Source organism: Ambystoma mexicanum, chromosome 9 (genome assembly GCF_040938575.1).
Source record: "Ambystoma mexicanum isolate Mex_15411 chromosome 9, UKY_AmexF1_1, whole genome shotgun sequence".
NCBI lineage: Eukaryota > Metazoa > Chordata > Amphibia > Caudata > Ambystomatidae > Ambystoma > Ambystoma mexicanum.
The window spans coordinates 1248699921-1248724965 of NC_090931.1; the positions used below are offsets into that span (position 1 = coordinate 1248699921).

At 40.3% G+C, this 25045-nt stretch overlaps 1 protein-coding gene across 2 annotated transcripts in view; it reads left to right on the top strand.

The window, feature by feature from the left end:
• The window catches only part of DPP10 (dipeptidyl peptidase like 10), a 1813461-nt gene that overhangs the window by 1370787 nt on the left and 417629 nt on the right, over positions 1-25045 (top strand). For both annotated transcript variants that reach the window (XM_069616586.1, XM_069616587.1), the window contains exon 9: positions 15560-15714. In XM_069616586.1, the coding sequence (XP_069472687.1) occupies positions 15560-15714 (155 nt within the window). The remainder of the gene's footprint in view (positions 1-15559; positions 15715-25045) is intronic.

The following is a 25045-nucleotide window of genomic DNA, read 5'->3' on the forward strand; positions in this document are numbered from 1 at the left end:
GTTCCGCAGCTCTGGAAATGCCAAGGACCTTGGGAGATGGCTCAATTCAAAGTTCATCTTCGGACTGGTTGTTCCATCAGCCAAAGAGAAGGAGTGGCGCTCCTCTGGCACACAAAATATGGGGTCAGGACAGCAGTGGTCGCTTCACGGTGTTGCAAAGGTTCTGCAGGCATCTCTGGTCGTCTTTTTCTTCAGTTACTTCAGCTTCCAGTGTTCAACTTGCTTTTGACTCAAGAAGACTTTTATACAGTTCCTGCACATGCATTCTCTCTCATCATTTTACAGAAAGTGGTGTTTGGCTGTCCAATCAGGATAGCCAGAACCACCTGTGGGTGCTGGTCCTATTCAGGCACTCTGGCAGACAAAGGACAGGGGGGTGGAAGACTCCCCCCCCCACTTCTTGCCTTCCCAGACACTCTGGAGCCCAGGCGGGGACACCTATGGGTTCCTAACAAAGGCAAAACACACACTGATCTCCCCCTCCCAGATTGGTAGAAAACCGCAAAAGAAGAAGGGAGGCTCCAAGTTCGTACTTGGGTGCCCCTATTGTGCACTACAGAGGCTATGGACATATCCTGCATTATAAAAACTACACAATAGTTGGTAGAACACGTCCACTGCCACCAGCCATAACTAGGAGATTACCTATGTGACTAACAAGTTACATGAGCAGATAGAAGGGGGATACTAGGTATCCCTTTGGCACTCTACTGAAGGTGGTGTGCCAATCTCTCAGACTATAACGTTTTGGGAGAGATACTAAGTAAGAACTGCAGTTACTCGAGGATATAGACCAAGGAAACTTGAAGGAGGACCCTAAGGGTCCCCAACAACACTGCACAAAACAATCTGTGTGCTGCAGTAGTAACACACATATGCCTTTACAAATTATGGGTCAGACAGACTCCATATTACAGGGTCAATACAAAGATTAGAGTTCCAAAAGACAGAGCTCACAAGAATGAATGAGTGGAAAAAGGCTCCACTCATTCAGGATTAAAAGAACCAAGTCCAGAAGTATAACAAAAAGTGCTGTGGGTCTCACTAGGAGAGAGGATGAAGCATAAACATGATAAATCTCCCTTACAGTATAAATGAAGGGCACTCTCATAGATAATGGTTCTGCAAAAACATCTATTGTTGCTACTGTAATCTATTTTTCCAAAGGGTTAGGTGGTGGTGGAAAAGAGGGCAGTTAACAAGCTATGTTAACTAAGATTAAGTTATAAGGTATGTCTTGAAACTACTTCAACATATTATAGTGGAAGACCACGGCAGTAGAAAAAGTCTGTTAAGTGAATCAGTCATGTTGCAACATTATCTGCATACTTAGGAAAAAAAAAATATATATATTATTAAAAGTGTATTTGGTTTCTCAAGAAACCTTTTACACCAAGTTTAGATTTTACAATGATCACAAACTTTATGACAAACATATACAAATTAAAAATCAGACAACCAACAATAATAAAATGCAATTACATATCAGAATTGTGCAAGAGATATTGACTCTGCACAGAACATCCTTTAGTCGACAAAATATGTCAAGCTGGCAAAACCCTACTTGACTAAATTTCCCAATCAAAACTTCAGAAACATCATATTACTATTCAGATTGGACATTCATAAAACCAAGCATGTGCAGGCCAGATATAAACAAATCCCACAATGTGAGAACTACTGTCGATTCTGCTGCATCCAATCTCTACCAGAGACACTGAAACATCTGTTTACTGAGTGTCTTGCACTGCCACTGAGCTATCCCGGGAGGATAGCTCAGTGGCAGCATGCTCGCCTTGGAAGCAAGACGAAACGAAGCAACACAGCTTTGATCCACGTGTCCGCGCTTAGAAACCTCTGGGTATTTATGCGCGTTATAAATGTGCAACTAAGACAACAAAAAACTAAAAAAATTCTGTAACAGCGCCTTGATGACTCCGGGCTGTGTGAGCACTTTAAAAATGTAAATAAATAAATAAAAACTGAAAGAGCACTGCTTCTAAAATCTTATTTTTAACACTACTGATTTGTGGAACAAGCTCTGCCAAACTAAGCTGATATCTATTGAAATAGCCATAGCGACATTCATTCAACAATTGAAACTTGCAAATTAACTCTTAAAGTAGAGACAGGCCTGTGAATTCTCTTGACAAGTATAAGGTTCATTATTCTTAAATGTGACAGTTTGAACTAACAATCTGCCATGAAATCTCTCACGGTGGTGAAAACAAAATAAATGGGCAAGAATAATAGTCTTAAGTGTACAGCCAGAAATTGTCAAACTAAATACTTTTTACTTTTTTTTATTATAAATGTCACATTTTGTTCTGCTCTTTCATCTGTAAATAATATGTAACCAAAGTGTACATATGATGTGATAAAATCGTAAAATGTGTAACTCTTTCAACTAAAACAATACAAATCAATAATAATAATAATAATAATAATAATAATAATAATAATAATAATAAAATGCAATTACATATTTACCCTGCAATTTCATTAAAAACAAGGACATTCCTTATGTAGAAATGAGTACCGAATCAAATTCCCCATGATAATACGAATATGATAAGCTGGTTTAGTAAGGATCACAATGTCAGCTTAGAATAGCAGTGTCCAAAACTGATCATTTTGAATTTGCTCAAACCTACTAACATATTTGAAGTAACCTCTTTTAGTACATCTTATTCAGCCTGGTGCAAGAAGTTAAAACATGGCAAGATATTTCAATGTCTAATTGTCAAAGACGACATAGTAATAGGTAGAGTAATAAGGCACTTAAGACCACACCCCCATACAAGCATAGACAGACAAGAAATTGAAATGTAGTAAGATGATAAAAAGTCTTATCTGCATGTTATTTAGTCTTAAAATATAATCAAAATGTTTTCCAATAGAAAAAACCTGTCCAACATACTCCATAAAGGTGTACTTGGTAGACAACGGGTTCAAAGTATTACTCCTGTCCCAAGACATAGCTTTACACTTGACTGTCTTAAGCACCAATTCAAAATGAAGGTGTTTCCAAGTGAAAATCTATATCATTATTCAATGGTTTCACATATACAAAGGATTACTTAAATACAAGAGTTGTGGAAGCTTTTAGACAGAAAAATACCTTAAACAAACTAAGAAGGAGGTTTTAATTGTCTGCTTTTGCCAACATGTTTAAATATTGAATGCTACGCACAATCTTCCAAGATTTGATAAGGGAAGTAAGACTGAATTCAAAGCATAGTGCTTTAATCAAGGTAGCTTTAGACAAACCCAGGCTTGTCCTCCACAGCTTGCCTTCCAAAGTACATGACCACATGTCATGCTTTTCTGGAAAGGCCATGACGCCATACATGGCCCCTGGTACAATACTGGACTTGTACATTTTAATGAGTCCTTCCAAGGAGCAACCCCCACTTGTCACAATGAAAGCTTTCACAGCTAGACATGTTTGATTCCTTTCAAATGAGACCAATTAGGAAAGCAGCAAATGGGCAAGATACATATATTTTATAACTTCAATGGAAGGGTTATTCATTTTCCAAATGAAATGATTTATCTTCTTTTCAATACTTCTACTTGAATTATCATTATTTTGGTTTTCTTTAAATTTAGTGACAGATTATTTTCCATTGAGTAGAAGATTATTTTCCATTGAGTAGTTATGCAGTGTGCACAAGCTACGGTGTAGTCCAATTGGAGTGTGGTCCATTATGATGGTATCGTGCGCATATGAGAGCCAGCACAACGGTTTTCCTCCACTGCATGGGGGAAAATGATGACATTCTTGAAATGACTCATGAATATCTTAGACATACAAGTTATAAATCATGGGCAAGTGCACACCCTTACTTAAGCACATGATTTGTTTTAATAGCATGAGAGGGTAAGCCCTCATGATTCGATCTAATCTGGACTGAAGTATTGGTATACAGTTCCTTTATTATTTTGAGCACTGAAGGCTTCTATCCCCACTTCTCCAACGTTTGCTATAGTCTAGCTCGCATTACTGTATCAAAGATCAATGAAACAGATCTACAATTTAGAGATTTTTGTTGTTAACCATGAGCAAATCAAATAGAGTAGAGTACAGCTGTTATACATGGTACTCATACCTTTACGAAAATTAGTTTGTTGGTTTTTAATTACATTATTCTCATGAGCGCAGACACCAATTTTATCTAGGAGAAAATATGAGAAAACTTCAGAAACAGAGTCAATTATTCCAAGTAACCGATAGTTGGAAGCGTCGCCCCCAAACCTTATTTAAAGAGAGGAAAAAATAAGGACTTTTTCCAACTATGCAGAATGACACCCGAGAGCACAACATTATAAAAAAGTGCATGCACATAAGTAGCCCAAAACAGCAGGGCTCTTTTGATAACAATGTTCGGAATGGCATCTGACCTGGGTGCACGCAAAGATTTTCATTTGGCTATAATTGCAACAATGTCATCAACAGTACAGACACCGCAATCAGGCGTATTATTAATGTTCCTATCTACCGTGTTTATTTCTGAGTCATTGTGAAAAAGTATATTTACATACTTCTGCCACATATTGGCTGAAATAGGATTAGTGTCAATTTTAACACTATTTCCTGTCATGGGTTTATTATACAACTGCCAAAATTATTAGAACACATGATATTAACATACATCTGCCAGCGTGCATTTTGGAGTATTTATGGGATCTAAGCCAGTTTGTATACTGTGTTTTAAGATTAGCTATCAGAGCAATACTTTCCAGTGAGTGTGTGGCTTTCTTTCTAATGTTTTTAAAATGTGCCCTGAGTTCACTTTTTTCCCAAGCAATAGCAATACCATATACAACCCCTGACTTGACTGTATAGGAAACAACCCTCTTCTGCATGGAAAGAATTTGATTCAATGCACCAGCTTTATTTCTTGCATAAATACTAAATTTACTGTTCACAATTTTTCACTAGATGCACAACAAACAATCAAATCATCTGTGAATGCATTGTTATTCATCTCATTCCATTGACTTTTGTTCTCACTCAGATTAACAGAAAAATCACCTGATAAATAATTAAATGTGTCCTTCTCGATAAAATGTATTCACATTTTAAAATTGCATGATCACTCAGATCATTAGAAATAACCACAAATGTATGATTGCTTTATTTAAAACATCTACTTACAAAGATATAATCCTTCAAAGAATGGGCTTTCAATGTGACCAAGTGTATCGGTGAGGAAGAGTGTGCAAGTTAGCAAAGCCAGAACTCTCCAATAAACCAGCCAATCTATGTTCAGAAACAGTCAGGTCCCCAGTAACGGAATCAGAATGCACTTTGCTGGAAAACAGTGCATTGAAATATTCGACATCACTGTAATAATTAAAACAATCATTATATTCATCTGTGGCATGGAAAGACAAATTAAAATCACCCATCGCCAAGTAATGAAATTGAGGATCTGCCAGGAGTCATTCAGCTCCAATAAATTCAACATGATTTACAATTGCATCCGTAAAAATAAGTCAGGGACAGGGGGGTCCTACAGTCTATTAGAAAAGGTTTGAAAAATGAACAATGCGAAGGAGTCAAAATTGCAGTCAATACATAATCATAAGACAAATTTGGCAAAAATGTAACTAGGTTGCTGTAAATTTTCGGGCAACAATCGCCAGATTCCCAAACAGTCTGCCCATAGATTCTTTTTAGCAGATCTTCGCAACACGCTAATATCATCGAAGGGAAAGGCCCTCATGAGCCAGGTTTGCTGGAAAGAAAAAATCTAGACCTTCATCAAGCAACTTGTAAACAAGGGGTTATCAATAAAAAAATGAATCCTCTGTTATTCCAGTAGATAACACTGAGCTCAGAATGATTGCACCCAAGCAAGAGTCAAGAAGAATGACTTTGCAAATTAATCTGTTGGCACACGCGGTATGTCACATCAAACCGAGGGCAAGGATTATTAGTAACTGCAGCCATCTGCTTTAATGATTTGCCTACATCATTACTCTTAATTGTGTAAACACTTCAGTCCTGTATTGAAGCAATAAGCCAGCCATCATCCTCCCTAGTATCTGTCATTGGTAAAATGAGCTCATAGTCCATTTTTTAAAACGTGTGAAAAGACATAATTAAATCCACAACAATGGGGAAACAAAGTGCATTAAGGAAAAGTTAGAAGCACTATAAATAGAAGGAAGGTCCACTAGGTCAATGTCTTTAGTAATAACAGAGAAAACTTGAAGCATGCAGGAACAAATGTAATACATTAGATTAATTCAAAAAGGGGCAAGACTCTGTAGGAAAGAACTCCATCACTGTAACCTCCTTGCTGCGTGTACAATTTACACCTGAAAATCCATAGAAACCACCAAGAGTTTCAACAAAAGGTCACATGTTTCCACAGTAAGGTTCAGAAGCAACAATATGAGTATTTTGCAAATAGTTTACAACCTCAACATTCAAAGAAGCTGCAGCACGTTGTTCAGAAGAGACCAAGGATACTTTAGGCTGCCGCAGCGACTTAATCAACATGCTGGTTGTGGTTTTTGCTTCTTCGTTTTTAGATTCCTCCTTGTTAGATCCTAGATTCAAAAGTTCATAACTATTTGAAGTAGCAACACAGACAATGCTGGGGGAGAATTGATCACTAATGAGATCACGTTTTTCTTACACGATTTCTTCAAATGCTGCTTTACTACGGCAGATTTCCTTAGTGTTTTTCGTACTTCTTTTCCTTCGCAAGCGCATGCATTTACTGAGGAGAAAGCGACTAAATCGTCCACCATACCTTTGTCACTATTTGAATTTGATTGAATAACCATCAAATGTCATGATTGCCCTACAAAAGACTCCGCGGAGTTGATGTTCGAGTCACATTAATTGCTCTCTGGATCTTTCAAAGAGAGCAGCGTCGCAGATGAGGAAGAACGGACGTTTGCAAAAGGGCAACGCGCTGGTCTTGGCAGCAAGATCATGCAGAGCAACAGCGGTTCGATTCCCCGATATGCGCTAAGAAAACCAACTCAGGTGTGCTATTAGGTGTTTATAAAAACAAATGATTGCATTGCATCAGTACTGTTAAAAACAATCACAACAACTATTTTGGCAACCATTTCACTAAATTCCCTTTGTTCTCTTGACATTTTGGAACAAAGTGTAAAAAGCTCTTCAGGAATAGTCAATACATTGTATTCCTCCTTTCTGACACTGATGACAGAGTACTAATTGTGTTGTTTAAATCATTTGCGAATCATACAAATTAGCAGTTATTTTTTTCCAAATCTAGTGATTTGGAAAGTTCATAGCCAATGATATTAGAAGTGAGAACAGCGCTTTCAATTGGAGAGCTGGGAAGTGGATCTCAGTAGATTCCCTCTGGAGGCTGTTACACATTTTACGTAGGGAATTGCTATCAATTGGAGGCAGTAGTGAGGTACCCGTTTGAGACCATAAAGTACAGCAGAAGTTGCAGTCATTCGGATTGCTTCACTCTCAACTGTCGCAGTTTTCTTGTCCAGCAATAGAAATCCAGTGAGTGTGCTTCTCTCTGAGACAGAGACGTCTTTTATTTTAATCATATTTGACCTCCCTGCTTTCAATACCCAAATTATTTGTAATGGAGGCTCTAGCTTTTGCTCTGCTATGCGCCATACTGGCAGACTGCATGTTACACAACACACGCCTTAGCTGGTAAGCCTTATTTTACTGCTGCATTAATGAGCAGTTCCCATGACAATAATAAAAACAGAAAGCTTAGCAATAAATAGACAGCTGCCAAAATTAAGAGAATCTGATCAATTCAAGATTTCCACAGAATCACAGGCAGCAGCCGGACGGCCAGACTGCACTTAGTAAAAGCACTTTGCTGAATATGCACGGGCTATGCGCGTGCATCTGTGCTCTAATGTCATTCTACAGCATAGAAGGAGTCACAGCCAGCCAACAGGAGGCTTTAGGGAATGATGTCCAAGCCAGTCGAGCGATCCAACCGATCTAGACAGACACAACAATACTTGCCAAATGTTGTGAGAGCATGAGCGTTTGATCAGAAAACCTGATATAGGGAAAGATTACCTGAGTGTGGGATGGCAATACCTTGAAAATGCCATGTTTACTTTGGCAAGTGATGCAAACAGCTACCTAATCGGCTGAATACATGCTGGTTTTGGGAATGGCACCGTGCCATGCGACAAGTTTGAAACCCTGGGGGCACCGAATATGTACTTCTTCATTCTGAAGTCAATGCATTGAGAACTATCAGTGGGATCCTAAAAAAGTTGATAAATACAGAGCTTAGAAGATGTCCATCTACATGAAGTGACATAAACATCACCCGGTTATAATTATAAGATGCAAGTACTGCCAATATTTTAAATACCTAGAAAACTGTGATTGCTGCTGTTGTATGCTGGCAACAGCTGCCCATGTATGTGAATACCTGGCAATGAAGCGGGTGCCTTACTGTATGAGCACAATACCAGTAATTGGTTCGATATTAACATATACTGCGAAATCCTATGACAGTATGGTAACTTGGACATGCAATTGTAACGCTAGGCACATAGTGCATGTACATGGCCATGTGATTTCAATACCTACAGTAGCAAGAACGAAAGAACACTTTTACACTATATACATGTTGCAACTGTTGTTTTTGCCATTAATTGTTGCAACAGTAATGGTTTTCTACCTTCGCAGATATAGGTTTTGCAGTCAAAAAGAGCACACACACACACATTATCAAACAAAGAATGTAATCCCCTTAAGTGCAATTCCCTCAGTCTTTAACCCATGCATATTTCCAAATCCTGACCCCTTTGCTAAAACCTAAAGGGCAGCAACACACAATGTCTAAAAACGTAGTTGTTTTAATACTTACTCAAACTGCTTTTGCCTCGCTGGAAAGAGCATAGTTTGACAAGGTGACTCCATGTTAACTGAGGATGTGTTTTCCGGTTCTGTGCTCTTTTTTAACAGATCAATGCGTTTTTGGAGTTTTAGGGCCACATTACGACCCTGCCGATCCGGAAACAACAGTGGCGGTAAATCCACTGCCACCGTTGTTTTCAGACCGCTGATTCCAAGTCCTGCAGGCGGGAGGTGTCACTTCCGCCAGGTCTGACCTGGCGGGAGTAACACCACCCGCCTGCAGGCGGACATGGAAACACTGTCTCTGTCATTGACGGAACCAGTGTTTCCATGGTCCCCTCATTGGACTGGGGATTTACAGAATTCCGCCTCCAGAATTACCGGGTCACTGGGGTTGTAATGCCCCAGTGATTCCAGCAATCATGGAGGCAGAATGGTATTACGGGTCCGGTGGCAGCCTGTCGGTTTTTCCAGCACGGCTACCGCCGGACTCATAATGAGGCCCTTAGTGTTTTGTTTCAAATGGATATACCCGAAAACATTAATTTTCAAAATAAACCCCAGTGGGGTTCAGACGACTCGGATTGTCTCATTTGACTGCCCTAAAACATCCCACATTCATGAAAATTAGCCAAATCACCTGTTAAAATACCATGAACGAATGTCAATCCCTCCCCTTCTAATATTGCGCCCTCCTTTGCCCATTTACTTTTGTCCCCCACTCCAGCCCCCACAACCGCCTACTCCTGCAGGCTATCTATGGTGCTTTTAATTACACCAGAAAAAAACAAGAGCCCTTTCAAGCACCATACACGCCCAACGTTTATGCATGTTTAGTTTCACAAAGAGATGCTAATGTAAGAGGCGCAAGCCTTAACAAAACCTAAGCAGAATAGTAAGCCTCTTATGAAGCCTTAGGCTGTATCATGCAGGGTAGATGGATATGGACAGGGTTGGCGTTTGTCGCCTTTCTCCTGCTGTAGAATTCTCTTAAAATGGACAAGCTCTCTGCTCTCCCAGGAGGGAGATTAACAGAGTTCCTATTGCACCCCTCACTCTCAACTTCGCTCTCAGCCATCACCCAGGTTGCCTGCCCCTAGAAACGGACCTGGTTCTATTAATTCTGTTTTAGGGATCATGACGTGGAGTGCCTGAAAAAGGCAAATAAAATACAGAATCATTTTCCTGTTAACCATGTTTATCCTGCACATCTGATATATATTGAAGTATTCCCATCTGCACACGACTGCCTTAGTATTATTGAGGAAAGGAGGTTAACTAGCTTGATATATTTTCGATGTATGACTTTTTATATGTATTCCCGATCTATAACTAACATGCAATTTAAGTTTCTCTATTTCTGTAGATGGTGTTGTTAGGTTTGAAGTGACAAAAATACTAAAATCAACAAAGAGAGTTTTGATAATGTAGGTAGAAGGCCTAGTACGAATACATGGATAAAATCATTTTTTCCCATGAGCAGCTTCCATTGGTTTGCCTTCCTCTTTCTAGAAGGCCTCGATCCTAGAAATGTGGTTTGCTACTGCAATGATCTGTCGTGTGTTACATGTATACCTCATTATAGAATTGCAGATATGCAGAAGGAACCATACTAAATCGTGGCCGCTGGTATCCAAGCCCTTTTCCTTTTGGTTTTTCGGTATTTGCCCTTAAAACAACTTTATTTGTCATGAAAGTATTATTTGGCCTAGAATGCTTTCCATTTTCTGTTGTCCTTTGTTTAAGTCTATACTTGCTTCTGTCTTTCCCGGACACCCATTTATAACTGAGGGCTATTTTGTTCAACTATTCAAATCGCATTTGGTTTTTTTTTTTTTGTCTTAAGTGTGACAACAACCTCCCACTGATGACACACTTAAACGAGCCCCAGTAATTCTTTTTCCGAAATTCTCATTTATATTTTGCTCAAAGAACAACCACAGGTGAACCCCACTTTCATAAGTAATAGGTTGCATTGCAAGTATCTTGTGAGCTGGCAAAAGTCACGTTTAGAATTCTGATAGGCTAGTTGCAGGGAAGATGACAAGAGACTAGGAAGGAACTAAGATATATTCAAATGAGGCGCTTGATTCTCCAGGTTATGTATTAAGTGGCATTCATTCCTGGAAGATATTGTGTGGACATGGGTGTAGACATTTATTCCATGGTAAAATACTCTCCATAAATTGAGCTGCCTCATTGCCTGTCCTTCATGAATCCTCTCTCTAACATTTTGGGGCTAATGTAGAGGATCCACCTGTCTAAACATGTATACATGTTGTCCTTTGTGTTAAGGTTTGCACCCCGATGCCCGCGGGCTGTTGTGCGCAATACAATAAAATAAAATAAATTAAAATTAAAATAAACATAACCGGGATTTCCCCCACCATCCCTCACAAGCATTAAATTGCCCACACACGCACCTTGTGAGATTCATTATAGAATATTGATGAAAAACATTTCCTGTGCTGTTGCTGGCATCTATAGACAAATAGCTTAGCAGTGATCCTGTCCATTGTTCTCCATTTCTGCAACATCTTCCAGATGTGTGCTGCATCTGTGCATGTAAAAGTCTAGGTTGTGCGTGCACGCATTGCCAACGCAGTTTCAGCGCACCAAGAAAGGCCAAACAACCATTCTGCTATTCTCTAATAAGAGATCTGTTTCTTGCAAAATTACCCATTGTATCATTATCCTTTTCTTACACGCTTTTAATCCATTTACTATTAAAGTGGATATCTTAACCATAACCATAATCTTAACTGTGATTTTCCTGATTATAACTCCTCTCCTAGCTTCTGTATTCACTGCTATGTGTAACATCTTAACAATGCAAAACAGAGGACACAATATGTGAACGAAATGTAAGAAATAAACGAAGTGAGTCGAACATGGCCCCCATAGTTCCTGAGTATATGTGACGAATCCTAGGTCACGTAGAGCTCTAGAAGTGTCATGTTTTTTATGCATTACAGCAATGCAACAGTATTATAATATATTAGACATCATAGAACTCACCAACTATTTAAGTTGTTCACTCACTTCTCTACATAAAATATATATCTGAAATCCATAATATTCTATTCTATGGAATTTGTGCTGTTGCACCAACAAGCCCGAAGGCCTCATGGTGCTCACAGGACATGCAACAAAAACACATGTAACCCTATGATGGCAATAGACTCAAATGTATCTAGTCAGTTCCTTTATCAAAGAGAAGGGTTTTCAACCTTTTTTTTTAATTGTGAGAGTGATGGAATGGATCTAAGTGCACATGGCAGTGCATTCCAAGTAATGGGGGCCCATGCATCCAAACTGGACCCTCCAATCCTCTTCAGCGAAAAACGAGGTTGCGCCAGAAGAGTATCCTTGTTTGAATGCAACATAACATGCACCCAATAGGGGCTCTCTTGATCCAGGAACAGAGAATGGGAGTCATTAGACAAACAAAAGGTCTTAAATGGTATTCTCTGTGAAATGGGGAGCCAGTGCAATTTACAACGGGCTATAGAAACATGAGCCCTTTGGTCAAGTCCACAAACTGCAAGAACTGCTCCGTTCTGGATCACTTGCAGCTTCTTTAAATTTGCTTGAGAAGTGCCCGCTAAGAGACTATTGCAGATGCCAAGTTTAGTGTTTATTGTTGCTGCTGCAATTAGGGCCCTATTTTTCTCCGATAAATAAGGGCAAATTTTCCATAGCAAATGCATCACATAGGCACACAAAGAATTCCGATGTGAAACATGACGGTCAAAAAAGACTCCAGGCAATTTGGTACGTTCTGATACGGTGATATTATTGCCTTCAATCAAAAAAGCTGTCATACTGGAGGTCCAAATTTATTTTAGTTTTGCACCAGTATGAGGATCAGGATGTCCGTTTTTTTATCATTCAACGCCTGTGAGTTTTTTGCCATCCAGTCTTGATGGCACCAAAAACCTCAGTTACCCTGGCTAAATCCTTTGAATATGACCAGGATAAATCCAGGATGATCTGGGCGTCGTTCGGGTAATTTTCAAACTGCACACCCAGACCATCCAGGAGATCACACAAAGGTCTTTAGTAGATATTAAACACTAAGGGTGAGAGGCACAAGCCCTGAGGAACCCCACTATTGAGAGGCGTCTGTTGTAATCGACATTCATCCTTTACTACTCGTGCCATCCTTGGGGCAAGAAAGGTTGTGAACCACTATGCAGATTTATTGAACATTTTCCGACTTTGATCAACCTATCAGTCAACAACTCATGATTCACCAAGTCAAATGCGGTCGACGGGTCGAGGAGTAAAAGTAGTGCTTGGCCGCCCCTGTCAATGACTCCAGCAATATTAGACTTCAAATCCAGGAGCACTGTCTCAGTGTCATGGTTCATGCGGAAACCTGATTGTCCTGTGGCAAGAACTCCCTGTGTTTCAACAAAATCCTGATATTGTAGTCATGCCACTTTATCAAGAATCTTCAACAGGTATGGGACATTTGTTATTGGCCTGTAACTTGCTGGGTCACCAGGATCCAGATTCTACTTTTTCAACAGTGGCCTAATCCACACCTATTTTAGACAATCTGGTACCAGACCTTCAGAAAAAGAAAGATTAATAAAATGAGTTACCCAAGACAGAAATGAGGGCAATAATTCTTTAAAGAGGCAGGCTGGAAACACATCTCTATTACAGGAGGTTGGCTTCATTTCCTGTACAATATTCAGGACATTGACTTCTGATACTTGCTTAAATGCAAATAATATGGGGTAGTCTAAAACCACCTTTGTACAGGAGTCAGAGATCGAGAGTGATTGGTCTAACAATCCAGGTAAGCTGTCTCTGATACATGTTTGATGTAAAGAGATTTGCTGTATGAAAAACATCATTAATTTTTTTACACCAATTATTATCAATATCAATCCGTGAGTTATTTGATATGCCTTTTCATTCTTGTAGAATAGAACATAACTCTCTAGAATTTGATTTGGCTGAACTAATCCATGCATTTAATTCGGTCTCTTTAGCTTTAAAATAGTTTGCTAAAATAAATTGCTGCAGATTTATAGACTCTCAACGTGGGATTGGAGAGGTTTTTCTTTCAGCTATATTCAGCCATTCATTTCATTTTCCTTGCTTCCAACATTTCAGCTGAAAACCTCTGATTATAATGTGTTTTCTTATTATGCATCAAGAACAAAGGTGCAAAGGTGTTAAAGGCACCATTGGTAATAGACCTAAAAGAATTTACCACTTGAACAAGGGTTAGAACATTGTCTAAAAGGCCTTGCGAGTAACATTGTGACGGGTCCTCGATAAGGTAGGTTCCAACCCTAGCTGGCCACCTTTAATTGGCTGATATGTTAATGGGATATCAAAGTGTAGAAAGGTATGGTCTGGCCAAATGCATTTTAGTACTTCTTTGGTTGAGCTTTCCTGGTTTTTAGTTAAAATCCAATCCATGGTATTCCACCCATGGTGCCTGGCCATTCAGACTATCAAGTAACCTCAACCCCAACAAAGAATCCGTTTGGGAATCAAACACCTCTCTCTATTCCTTTACCAAAGCTAAAAACATTTAATTAGGAGAGGTCAAGTTCTAACTGCTTCATTCCTGGAAATACTCCACTGTCCATTCAAACTTCATTTTAATATGCACTGGAGGTATTTCCTAAGTGCTCTTCTATTTCTTACAATTGTGTTTATTAGTATTTGTGGCTCTATGCGGCAGTGGAGTGAGCCACATCTGGATTACAGCGTCAATTAGGGTGGTTATATCGTAGTTAGATTCATGATATGAGAATACCAGACCAAATGGGAATGTCGAGCAGTATCTTATATTCCCCCCTTGGGTGTTCTCATTCATTAAACGCAGGGTTTGTTCGCCCCTCATGGTGGTAGGGTAGTATTAGAAGAGATAGCGAAGACATGGCTGCGAAAATAGCCTCTATTAAGGTCTTTGGCTGCTGCCAGAAAACTAGTCTTGGTGTCACTGTGGTGACCACAGAAACACACAAGACCAGATTGGAAATTAAGCTATTGTATTACAGTTGGACAAAACAGTCCCCTTCAGGGCATGGGTAATTCAAGAGGACAAGTGACCAAGCAAATACGTGTAAGGTATAATGTGAAGAACAACCTATGTTATGAGAATCCTAGTCTAAAGAGCTAGCGTTCTAAAGGTCTGCCCAACTCTAAACCCACATCTTAAAGGACTGGAAGGCCAGAATTCCACCTTACTGTTGCAATTAATAAAGGTTTGTAAGCATTCAACAAGGAGCATGTTTCACGTATGTACTTTGTCAGGGAGTTGAGTGCTCCTGTACACTTCATTTATTTCAGGTGCTTGGTGTCTTGTCATGGATGGTTTCTTGTGGTTGTGGTCTTTGCTTATCCTGAGGCTGATGATAATCGTTGAAAATGTCTTTGCCCTGAAAGAAATTAGGAAAATTCCTCATGCAGCTACCAAGGCAAGAATATTCTACCCCTTGCCCTTATTGTAATTAATGCACAGCAAGGCATACCGCTAGCCCCTTACAGGGCAATTATGGGTAGATTGTAAAAAAAGCAAACGTGCACCCCAAGAGAAGTTATTCATTAATGCAAGGTTAATGTGCATTAAAGGCAACGTTCATGCACACACGTGGGTGTTATGACTATAGCTGGAAGATGTTGTGTTGTCAATTCAAAGTTGAATTAGCATTGACTTTACTCTCTGCTGTCTTACAGAGGAGCTCCTGCATTCCCATATTGCACACTGGTGGTCACCGGATGGCGAGAGACTGGCTTTTTTAATGATAAATGACACCTTAGTACCTAACATGGTTATCCCACGGTTTACTGGAGGGCTCTATCCAAAAGGCAAGCATTTTCCGTATCCAAAGGTAAGAAAAGTCCCAGTTCAGTGCTATGCATTTCAGACGGAATTCTGTAAAGAATGTGTATTACAGATAAAATGTGTAATATATGTTCACAACAAACGTCCTGAATTGTTTGCAATCATTATTTCATAACAAATGGTTGATAGTTTGTTCATCATATGCTGTCTTGGAATGCATGCATGATAACTGTATTTTAGTCATTGTAAAATCATGCAATACTTTATATGGAAAATGTGTATGTATTCTGCTACTTTGCATCACGAGTAAAACAGTCATGGTAAGTGTTATTACGTGGCTAGGCGGGAATACACTGGATGTAGGCCCATCTAGCCCTGTTATACCTCCTCACTTATCATGTTTGCTTTTCCCTTGATGCATGGCACAGCCTCACTGGCTCACTTACTCCAAACAATATGTGAATGTGGTTATCGTTTGCCTGTCCTTAACCTGTGATGGTTGGAGCAATATGATGGCATTTTAAGAGTCTGAATGGAAAAATAAAGTGGCGCAATGTGCTACATCTCTCGGGCTACATCAACCCATCAGTGGTGAACACGAGTGAGACTCCTCTTAATGATTGTTATTTGCAGATACTCTCTGGAAGGGAGGATGGAGTGTCAAGGGGGTACTCTGTGCAGTCAAAATCTGTCTCAAAATGTTTATAATTAACAATCTATATAAAGAATATGTATATCCCCAATGCACCTCACTGCAAGGTTTGGGAGAACGTCCGGCAGGCAGACTCAGAGTTTGTTTCTGGACCGTAAAACTACTAATGAGGCCCTTTGTGTGTTTTAGTTGCCGTGCACCCTCGATTCATGACCCACAGTGCTATATGTTTCTATTTGTACACATTCTGTTTGTTTCCTGAGGGGTGGGTTTTGTATCCTGTTTTCCAATTATATTATTTTTGCAAATGTTGTGTTTGATTAAAGTATATCTTTTTTTGTAGAAACTTGACTTGACATTCCCTTTATGTTGGAGTGCTGGACTATTACTTTTTAGGTCGCTACTGAATCACATTCACACCCCCCTTCTTGTGATTATTGCCTTTCTCTTGGCCCAGGTTACCACATAAAGGGAGGATAGCTCATTGGCAATCTGTTGGTCTTGGAAGAAAAACAACACAGAAAAATCCATATTCTAATCCCTGTCCTGCGCTTAGAGACTGATTTAAAGTATTAAGTGTGTTTTAATTGATTCACTAATTAAATGGTGATGAAGGTATTTCTTAACTGTGCCTGTTTTACCTTTATGATTGAGATCCCTTTTGGTTTGTAGTGGTTTGATGGCTGAGTTGACACTTTAGCCACAACGCACTGTGACAGATCCCAGGAATGTGTCCCTTCTCCCCAAGGAGGAGCCCCCCCCCCTATGAGGCTAGGAAGATGAGCCCACTCTGTAAAACCCTCCTAGGCGTTGGAGGCAAGCAGGACCACACCGGGACAGACTCACACGGTGGGGACAATGACTCTGATTCATGTGAAGAAATCCCAAAAGTGTCAACCATATCTAAAAAGGACTTGTACGAAGAAGGAACACATATGTGTTATTGTGAAACAGAAACTGTGACTATCCCTTTAAAAAAAATAATTGTATGTAACTGAGACAAAGATGATGAATAAGAAACGAGCAGGTTGAGAGAGAGAGAGCATGAGAGAAGAAAGTATGATGGGCAGGGAAGGTCTACAGCTATGTCAAGTCTGCAGGGGAAGGAGACTGGGACTGAGAAGCCATCAAACCGGCTGTCGAGGCAGAGTTGGGGTGGTGGACCTGCAGTGTCCTGTCAGCTGGAGGGAGAGAGGAGCAGCAAACAGTGGCATGTCAACAGAGAGCAACTGGTGAACCGGAGGTCCTAGTAATCATGCTGAGACAGCAATGCAGCTGAGACTGTGCAACAAAACGGTACCTGGGAAACTGAAAGGGCATCAGGGTGGAAGAAATGGAGACAAGAGGTCAGAAGAGGAAGTGGGCTTCGGCAAGCTGAATGAAATGGTGACCTGGTGACATCATCCCAGAAAGAATTAGGTGACAGGGTAAATGGGAGACCAGGGGAGGAGACAGAAAATCATTATATGAAAATTCATTCTCTTCCCAGTCAACATAGAATATTCCAGTGAGAAGAAGAGAAGCAAATGGAAGTCACTATATAAACATGTATTCTCATCCCAGTCTATATAATGCTAATATACCAGTGAGAGAAGTGAATGAAAATCATTATAAGAATATTCATATTCATCGAAGTCAAGACAACCAGGAAAAATACTAGAGAATAAGAAGAGAAAAAGAAGATTATCAGAGTACTCAAACTCATCTCAGTCGAGATAACGAGAACACAATAGAAGTATTCCTACTCATCTAAGTATATAGATTGAAAGTATAATCCAAAGAGACAAATAATCATCATTACGAGAGTAGTCATACTCATTGCAGACAAAGTAAGGAAAGTATCATCATTCAAGGAAAGGAACATGTGAGAGAATGCCTTGAGAGTAAGGGTAAAGAAATGTATATCTTAAAGAATATCTAGCATACAGAGGCCAGAAACCATGAATCTAATAAAAGAGAAATAAACCTCAATAGAGAATCACAAGAAGGATGGATATAACCCTACCACGGGAAACAGGGAAGAATACATATTGGAAATAGATTTAAAGAATTAAGTAACCAACAAATAAGAGCCACTGACAAAAGAAAACATACAGGGCCTCATCTCAAGTTGGGTGGTATCCCAGCGGTAAATCCGCTGGTATACCACCCAACACAATTACCGTTACTGCCACTTGGTCCTGCGGTATTACCGCTGGATTACAAGTGGCAGTGCTGCTGTAAATCCCCATTTCTTTTAGTCCATTGTGCTGCAGTAATTGCACTTAATATGGGCGGAAAGTGAGTGCATTCACCTCCCGCTTAGAGCTGGAGGTGAATCCTCCAACCTTTCCCCAAACTCGTGATTGGGTGGTGTGGTAATGCGCCGGCAACGCTATTATGGCCACATTTGTACTGGGCCGCCAAAATTGTGATGAGGCCCATAGCACTGAACCAAGGAAGCCACATGTTCAGATCAAAAAGAGTAAAAATGTGCTAAAAGAACTGTGTGTAACTCAGATTGTCCTGAAAAAATTATTGCTAGTTCACAAGATACAGTGGCGGAAGAATGAGAGATGGACAGTGTGTCTCGCATTTTGAAGCCACATCCCCTTTTAGAAAGTTCCCTAATTCACAGAGAGAACTGTGTGCATGAGTAGAAATTGCTGGGGCTGCAATGGGCATACAGCTAGCCCAAGTAGACACGCAGAAGTGTCACCGAATGCAGAGATATTAAAAAACCCTTAGCACCCACAAGGGAGGAGGGCTAGAGACAATTCTCTTTCATAGGGGAGGGAGAGTGAGGTTTGACAGTGGTGGGGCTTAAAGGACAACACACTGTCAATGACAATTGCATGCTTGCATTGGGAGTTTGAAACTATTGGTAGGGCTAGCAAGGAATGTCTTCAGTCAGATTGTCTTCGCACCAGAATCTCCCAGGGTTATCACATGAAGAAATAGGGCTATACTGAAATTAGAAGAGGGTCTGAGGACAGTTTGACTCTAATGGGAAGTTAAGGTGGAAAACAAGGAGGAGGAATGCATATGCAGAGTGGAAGGCTGCTGTGGAAGACATGTTCATCATACTGAGCCGGGAGGATAGCTCAGGGACAATGGGCAACACCCTTGTCTTGGATGCCAGATGACACAGAACAACACAGGTTTGAATCCCGGGTCCATGCTTAGAAACCTCTTCGGTATTAAGTGCGTTATAAGAAACCAATTATAATGATATAATATTGTTATAATCAAAATATGTTGTATATCAACAGGAATCATTGTTGTTGGAATAGAAGCCCACACGATGGCTTTCATGGTTGACATTCTGTGGGTAAAAACTCATTTTGAGGAAAGAGAGTAAAACAAAACAGGGGGAAACAATGGCTAGTGGGCTTTGGTGATTTACTGTTAACAGGTAGAAACGGGCAAGTGGCCATAGCGTAATACCATAGCAGTGGGCCACGGTATGTTACCAAAGTTGGTGCAACATTGTCAGGGACTGGACCAGTGGAACATGGTTATTTATCACTGGAGGGGATACTGGCTATGACTGCAAACCATGGACAGTGGATCATAGGCTTTCAATCTAATTGTTTCAAAGAGGAGGGGTCCTGGTGAAACTCCATGGCCAGTCGGCTATAGTTATTGGTGCATTGGGGACTAGATTTATTTTCACTGGATATATATATATATATATATTCGAGAAAAAAGGGGAAACCAATTACCCAGGACCAAAGTGGAACCGGGAAGAGCTTGCCAGTGGAATGCACTCCCAAGAAAAGCAGAGAAAGTCGATGGTGACTCTCTGCACAGAGGCAAAACACAATCCAAAGTTCTACCAGACTAACAATGCTTTATTAAATGTCAGCATGGCAACGAAAGAATCCAGAAACGATGCGTTTCACGGTGCACAGACCGCTTGATCACGTATATATATATATATATATATATATATATATATATATATATATATATATATATATATATTGAACGGCCCACGGTAGTGGCCGTGTAGTTATGGTTAAGTTGCTAAATCCATAGGAAAACTTCTTTTTGGGTGACTTATAACTTTGCTCCCCCTGGAGGAACCTCACCAAACTTTGCAAAGTATATGGGCCGCTCTTAATTTATTTCCAAAGTTTGGTTAGGTTTCATCAAGGGGGGGCAAAGTTATAGAGGGGGTCCTAAAACTTTTTTTTCCATAGACTGAATGGAGAATAAATTGCTCACGCATACAGTCCAAACCGCTGAACGGATTCTCACCAAATTTGCGGCAGGAGTGGCGGCTTGGTCCCGAAAGCAGGCTTTGGTAAACTTGGTGGAAACCGACCAATATTATTCTTTTAAAGGACCAAAAAGTACGTCCAAATAAATTGTGATATCTTAGTTCGGTCCGCAGACAGGGATCAGATTGGCTTAGAAGGCAACGTGGTGTCCGTGGACATCGGACGTGCCCATTGATTGGATGGTGAAAAGCGTGAAGTGCGTCAGATTTTTGGAAACGCCCGCCAGCTTGGATTCACGGACAGCGGCCAGTGACATTGCAGTAAAAACATATAAAAAAACACAACATTGCACTTGTCAAACTTATCAAATGATCTCTCAGGAGGTGAGGGGTGATGAGGATCTAGATTTAGATATAAATGTGATTGCAAAGTTTGTTGGGATTCTATAAAGAAGGGTCAAAATTAGAGGGGGGATCTGAAAATATTGTAAAGGCTTACAAATCTGCTGAAATTTGATGAATCTTTTCAAAAGTTTGCAAAACGATTTTAGATCTAGATATAAATGTGTTTGTAAAGTCTGAATGGATTATGTTAAGTGGGGCTAAGTATATAACTATTGTATGTGCATACACTTGACACTTTTGAAAGAATAAATCATGGGCAGATTTCCATAGGGTTCTCTCTTTGTCTTCTGTAGGCTGCCATGGAAAGTGAAGAGGGGCCCTGTATGGAACCCCGCCTTCCCATGGTAGCCATCTTGGAAAAGGATTTTTTTTAGCACCCCGGGTTTCCGCTTTGGGAACCTGGGGTGCTTATGGCTTTCATCCCCAATTTCAGTGGCTGGAATGGGGGAATAATGGTGCAGCGACCTCGTTATTCATCCTTGCTTTGCTTGGGCTGATAACTTGGGGTGCCAGGCTGGTATCCACTGTTCCAGTCCCTGGAATGGGGGATGAACACAACAATATTCCCATTAGAATAACACATAACATGCTAATGGAAATTTTTGAAAATCTTATTGAGTCTATGTACTTTACTGAGAAATGTAAAGTAGATGGAGTCTAAGGTTTTTTTTAGTTCTATTTTTTAACTGTGAAAGGTTGTTCCTAAAGGAACATGTCTTTTGTTGTTTTTTGATGTATTTATTTTTTGGCAGGAGAGCTTAGAACGAAAGGTTGGGAGGGAAAAGACGAAGAGGCACCAAGCACTAATATGGAGGGGCAGGTGGACAGGGGAAGATGTTGCACATGTGTTACCTATAAGTTAGTGGGCAGTGTTTCTCATGCTCCTTGATTACCGTTTCAAAAGCACTTTGAAATTGCTTCCCTCTGCAGAATGATGTGTAGTAGTATATACAGAGGACGGTTTTCTTAATAAATTATGGATCAACAGCATCTTTTATTGCCTGCAACGTAGCTGGTGGGATGTTGTGTCCCACAGAAGTAGGCTGTGTGGTTACAGTATTGGTTGAGGAAGAAGAAGTGGAGGAAGATAGCCTCCTACTTGCTAAGAAAGCAACAACCTTTCTGAGAGCTTTGCGGTCATTGGATTTGGCATGGCAGCACATGGAGGTGGTCACATAGGAATACTATCCGGGGAGTCTGCAACCGAGTACAAAGTTGCACTTCGTGAATTTCACTTTGTCAGCTTTAGCCTTTGGTACATTCCCAACAGTGGTAAAGAACAGCCACCCCCATGATTCTCTCTGGGTGCTAGAGTAGGCACTTCCTCTACCTCATCTTCTTGGTCATCTTCATTGTCTTTGGAAGTACTGTGCTTTTTTTGTTGTGAAGGTCCTCCAGCTGGTGGTGGTGGTAGCTCTTGGGGAGGAGGGTTGGCAATAGGTGAAGCCATTTTTAAGATAAATAGCAGTTTTGCTAAAATTCTTCCAAGTATGTACTGTGTACTAGATTGTTAATGGATAATGAGTAAGAATAGGTGTAGGAGCTGTGCAATGGAAATTTTGAAGTTGGAAGTTCCTAAATCAGTAGAAAATGCAGTTCCGAACTGTCTGCGGAGCACAAATCTGATTGTGTTGAGCACGCATTCTCGGACACATCATAATGCCGCGCACCAGCGTATGGTCATGTGGCACTGTCCGCAATAGCCACAATGAAGTCAGATGTTCGTGGGCGTCTACGGTCGCAAAAGCAGTTTCAAAAAGTGTATAGAAGCTTTGTTTTGTGTGTTTGTTTTATTACTTGTATAGAGCACCAGACCCACGGGTAGCAGGGCGCATTGCATAAGACAGCTTACAGCTTAGTTACAATAACACGGGTACATATACAATAGTATATACAATAATCTTTTGTAAGCGATATTCAACCAACACTACAGCTAAGTCAATGCCTAGTCTGGGATGCTGAGGAAAACCCTTATTGATGTATTTTATATCCAGTTCAGTACTCTGGATGACAACCCTTGTATAACATCCCCCTCTTAGAATCCCCCTGACCCCACTGAGCCAAGAAGTAGGTTTGTTTTGCAAATTAAAAGGTTTATTTGAAAATGTAAACAATATATATATCACACTTCTATAAATAAATTGATAATGGATATTACACTTGTGAATATGAGCAGTAATCAGCAAGAGGTAACTGTGAATAGGAACAGAAGAACAAGGTGGGAAATAATGCTTTATATGGTTCAAGGAAACGCAAGGTGGAATAAAATTCAGTACAGAAATAACTTGTTATGATTTTAGCAAAAGGCAATATGATCACTTTTTCTTTTGACAATTCACTCCCCCCCTATGCAATACCAGAAATGGAAGGAGAGCACACAGTCTTCAAGAATCCCAACAAATCACACTTTATAATGCAATACACAGTTCCAGTTCTCCCAGCAAGCTTAGGGAAAACAGGGATGAGTTTTAAACACAGGCGAATTACTTTAATGTGGTTTGCAAGGAAGTGAAAAGGTGCTAAAATTGCTTTTAAGTCCCTCTAGAGGTTCAGGGTAGATGATGGCTACTTTAGATTAGTTCAGGCTCACTTTAACAATGCTCTGTGAGTTATTACCAAGTTGCAAACGGATTTTAACAAAAGAAAGAATGGAGCTGCTATTTTGACAGGTGGAGAAATTGAGCCAAAATCGCAAATCGCGGTAAATTAAATCGCAAATCGCGGTAAATTTCTCGAGTGCGTAAATCGCGATTGCGGAAAAAGTATAATGAGTTCTAGGTTTGTTGGAAAGCCTAGATTCTAAGCTTTCAGATGAAATTTCGTTCCTAGCCCAAACGGTTCCAGCGATACGGACGATTAAATAAAGGTTGTTTTTCGGATTTAGAGTAAACTCAAAATGACAGGTGACAGCTTGCAGTGGCAGAATTGACAGGTGGCAGTTGTGCAGCTTTAAAAATGACAGATGACACGATTTCTAGGAGGCAGTTCTACTTAGGTTAAAATAGTTTGGATTAGATTATTTTAACTAAGAGATTGGTTCTGCACAGTTCTGCTAGGTACTCACAATATAAATTTGAACTAGGCCTCGTCACGGATCTGGTCAACATGTCCGGCTGCGGTTCTTTCTGCTCCGCGGGTCAATCAGGCACCGGTTCTGCTCACAGCGATCTGGGTCAGCTCTGCTCTGCTGGTCTAGCCTCTCTGGATTCTGGATGTAACACTGCTTTCTGGGTACTGCTACCGGTTCTTGCAAAAATTCTCAGCAAAACTTCAAACAGCTCGCCTGGCTGTTGAATAGTTTGGTTAGTTTTGAGGCCTGCTGAAGAGGATTCAGCTGGTGGATTCAGGCCTCTCTGCTACAAATTCTGGAGTTAATTTCTGCTACAGGTTCTGGAGATTGATGGATTTGAAGTCTGGATCTCTGGATGTGAAGTCGTCGGTCAGCATGCTCTGCAGCAAATGGAATTGAATGTCTCTACCTGTCCCAGCAGTCTCTTTGTATGTGTTTTGAAAATGGGTGTGTGCCTGGGCCTAGCTAAACCTGCCCCTCTCACTTATCATTGTCCAATTCCACCTCTCTCCCTTGATTGGGAGAAGGAAATGTGAGTCAGAGTGATGCTGTAGGTTTTATGGTCAGAGGAACCTCCCCTTGTCAGATTGCACACAAAGCTATTTCTGACCCAAATACATATTTATCTATGTACCATTTTTCTAATATTATAGGTCTAGTTAACATATTTTCTGTAGCACCAAACCATCCGATCCCTGTCTTTGTACGGTGTCGTGTCCACTAATGACAGAATTGTCCCCTTTTCATCCAGATATCGACCTCTAAACCTTTCCAGATTTTACACAAATGTGCACCAGGGATATGGGTTACAGATGATAAAGTGTCAGATTTTTAACATGCATACATTTGGAGTGAAACCCTATTTTCCGCTAGCAACCCCCCAGAATACACCACAGGGTCCTAACGCCTCTTAAAATGTGCACCGAAAAATCACAAGAATAATGGTATTACTTCTATAATTCTGACAAGTCCGTACTATGAATTATCCATCTTTTTTTAAATTATGCCCTGGTCAAAAAGGGGTGCGGCTTCCCACATCACATGGT